This window comes from Lipotes vexillifer, unplaced genomic scaffold (assembly GCF_000442215.2).
Source record: "Lipotes vexillifer unplaced genomic scaffold, Lipotes_vexillifer_v1.1 scaffold541, whole genome shotgun sequence".
NCBI classification, from domain to species: domain Eukaryota; kingdom Metazoa; phylum Chordata; class Mammalia; order Artiodactyla; family Lipotidae; genus Lipotes; species Lipotes vexillifer.
Genome location: NW_006771814.1, coordinates 332034 through 335526, shown reverse-complemented (window position 1 = coordinate 335526; position 3493 = coordinate 332034). Strand labels below are relative to the sequence as shown.

At 49.4% G+C, this 3493-nt stretch overlaps 1 protein-coding gene across 1 annotated transcript in view; it reads left to right on the top strand.

The window, feature by feature from the left end:
- Positions 1-144, top strand: part of STAT5B (signal transducer and activator of transcription 5B) — a 28884-nt gene extending 28740 nt beyond the window's left edge. Inside the window, 1 exon segment of the mRNA XM_007447174.1 lies at positions 18-144. Coding sequence (XP_007447236.1) covers positions 18-144 — 127 coding nt within the window.
- Positions 145-3493: the final 3349 nt, after the last annotated feature.

Below are 3493 nucleotides of genomic sequence, written 5' to 3'. Positions count from 1 at the left end.
CCTCTTTCCCTCCCAAGCCCTGACCCCGTCATTGACAACGATGGGGACTTTGATCTGGACGACACGATGGACGTGGCACGGCGCGTGGAGGAGCTCTTAGGCCGACCTATGGACAGTCAGTGGATCCCCCATGCACAGTCGTGACCCCCCGTGGCCACCTCCAGCTGCTTCATCCTCGCCAGAGGAGTTACTTTTGTGGATGTTTTAATTCCATGAATGGCTTCGCTTTGGAAACAATACTCATAATGTGAAGTGTTAATACTAGTTGTGACTTTAGTGTTTCTGTGCATGGTGGCACCAGTGAAGGGAACGTGAGTGTGTGGGTGTGGGTGTAGGTGTGTGTGTGTGTGTGTGAGATTGCACGTTGGGCTGTTTCTCCCCCTTGCTGTCCGGAGTTTAGCTGCGGTACTGAGGCCACAAACAGAGGCTGTGGTTGTTTTAACCTTGTGCACAAAGGCAGTTAGTTCCATGAACCCTGGAACTTGGCTGTGTGTTTTGAGGGTGGCTGAACTTTGACATGTGGCTGTTCAAGTGAGAGAAGGACAGAGGGAGGTGAAAGCACCTCGCGTCTGGTGAATCTTTGTCACTGTGTCTGCCAAGCCATTGATGTATAAACATGATTGTTTCCACTTTTCTTCTGAAACGTAGAAGCTGCCTTTTCACAAAGAAAACCAGTCCTCCCTCCTTCCCTGTCCCCCAATCCCCATTTTCCTCGGTAGGGATGGGAGAAGGGGGGACATACAGCAATCGCTGAGGCAAGGGAAGATGTGGGTTTTCTGATGGGTGGTGGCTTTTTAAATAACCCGTAACCCATCTAAATGTTCTCTGCCTCTCCCGCTGACTCCCGGCCCCCGTGGAGTTGCCGCTTAGTTCCTATGTGTGTACGCACGTGCAGACACGTCTGTTGAAGTAGGAGGAAAGAAGAGAGAGTCACATAACTAGAGCTTACAGTGTTGATGTGCTTTGTGTCGCGGCCAGAGCGGACTGCCCAGCCCCGGCTCGCAGGCGCTGAGAACGTTGCCTTGTTACCCGGGAGTGGCTGTCCAGTCTGCCTGTCCTTCCTCTGTGCTGGTAGAGGCCCAAGCGAGGCTTTTCAAAGGCTTATTGATAATGGCATTTTGCAAAGGTTGAATGGTGTTTTTGTTTCCAAATTGGGACTTGTTTTTCCCTTCCCACCCTAATTTGACATCAGAATTCTTTCTTCCTGCGTCAGGTCCTGTGCCATTGGGACGCAGGTCACCTCATTTCCCTTCACTGTCCGCACACAATGTCTTGGGGAGTGGGTGGCAGGAATGTGGGCTGAACCCAGGACCAGTGCGTTGCCACCCTGGTGCAGGGTGCTAGGTGTCGGCATTGGTAATTTGGGGAAATGCAGTCAGCGAGTTGGCTGAGAAGTTTGCTTTGCAAAAACAAAGCAAAACCAAAACTCCTCGGCATAACTTTATCCAAAGTTTGTTCCATAGCTTTACACCAGAAGGAAGGAATGGGCCATGGCAGGCAGGTGGGAAGAGGGGGAAGCAGGTATAACTTTGGGGTTAGGCCTGTAAGGTCACCCCCCAACCCCCTCCAAAAGAAGGGCCTGACCACACCCAGGAGAGAATGGTCCTAAAAACATTATTTTTATACATGTGAGTAAATAAACATATTTTTTTTACAAAAATAACTTCTGAATTTATCAGTGTTTTGATGTTAAAGGAAAATATTCCTCTGTAGTAAATTATTTATTGAAAGAGGACTTTTTACAAGCTGCTCTTTGCCCTAGCTTGGTTTCACACACTGATTTCTTTTTCTGTGCTGGGCAGTAGACCGTCTCTGCCTCTGAGGAGCAGGCGGACTCCTCCATGGATACCAGCACCGACACAGGGTGCTGCGAAGCCCCTTACGTCCCCTCAAGATTTGATGAAAATCCCCCCTGAGGTTGGGAGTGTTGGAGAAAGGTAGAAAGGAAGCCTGGCTGCTCCTGGACTCAAAGAGACCTCTCATGCCCGACACCGGGGCACCCTGAGTGCCGGCCCTGGTTGTCCCAGCAGCCCTGGGGGCAGGGATTGACACACTTTCAGATGAGCGCCTAGCCGCAGGTGTGCCGAGGGCAGAGCTCTCACTGCATAGTTAGCCCTGGGGTTGGGGGGACGGGTTCCCAAGAGAGTGGCTGCCCCGAGCCTGGGGTTCCCGCGCACCGTCCAGTGGCTGAACTGTCCTCCATTCTCCTGAGGCTATGCCTGTAGATGGGAGAGATTTTTGACTGAAAGGTGCGCTCGCTATCTGCATGTATCTTCTCTCTTCTCCCTGTTCTGCAGACCGCAAGGAGAGGTGACTGGCAAGTCCTGACCACCTCAGCCTCTCACTCGCTCCCAGACACACATATGCACGTCATCAAAATGTTTCAATGTGTGGTATGTGCAGGGCTTCGTAGGGGGTGGGAGGGAGACTAAAAGTGAAAATAACTTAAAATGGAAACATACTTTTTATAATTTTTCTTTATAAAACTTGGTGAAATTATTTCAGATACAGATTTTAGCATTGAGGAAGGTTAGTATATAGGCACCAAAAAAGTATTGTGTACAATTTGGGGCAGTCACAAAACTGTGTATTTTATGTTACAATAAATACTTCCTCTAAATGGACAATATTGAGTCCTCTTTTTCTTTTTTTCCATCAGGTGGTGAGATAGAGTGGCTTTCATAGGGAAAAATTTGAAATCATCAGTGTGACTCTGAAAAGAGAAACTAGTTGGGCATTGGCTGCCTCAGGGTGTGTGTGTCACCAGCTTTGATGGCAGATGGGGGCATTTCTTACCTTCCTGTTCACATGAGGTTTTGAAAATTAGAATGATAGTCTTTTATCTCCTGTTCCTGTTAGAAAGTTCATCCTTAAAATTCAGCACATTTAGAGTGCCTGCCCTGAGCCAGGCTTGTGTATGGGATGAAAAATCATTCCTGCCCTCAAGAGGATTGCAGCTTGGGAATCCACACACCCTGGAGCCCGCGCCACAACTAGAGAGAGAAAGCCCACGCGCTGCAACAGAAAATCCCACGTGCCTCAACGAAGATCCCGTTTGCCGCAACTAAGACCCAACGCAACCAAAAAGATGGGAAAGACAGCTAACACAACCAATTATGATAGGATATTGGATCCCGCTGCCTTAAACCCATCCCAAGGCCATTATCAAATACAAAAGAACAGACAGGAAGGGCACCGAACAGCTGAGCTGACTCTTAAAGAACAAATAGGGGGACTCCCTAGAGGAGGAAAGGAGGGAAGGGAGGGAGGAAGGAAGGAAGAAAAGAAAAGAAAAATGGGTAAAGATACAGCTGGGAGGAACTCTCTCCGGGTCAGAACAAATCTCAAATACTGACCTTTGAAACTATCCCTTCAAAGAAGCCTGAATTTTTTGCGGTACACGGGCCTCTCACCGTCGTGGCCTCTCCCGTTGTGGAGCACAGGCTCCGGACGCGCAGGCTCAGCGGCCATGGCTCACGGGCCCAGCCGCTCC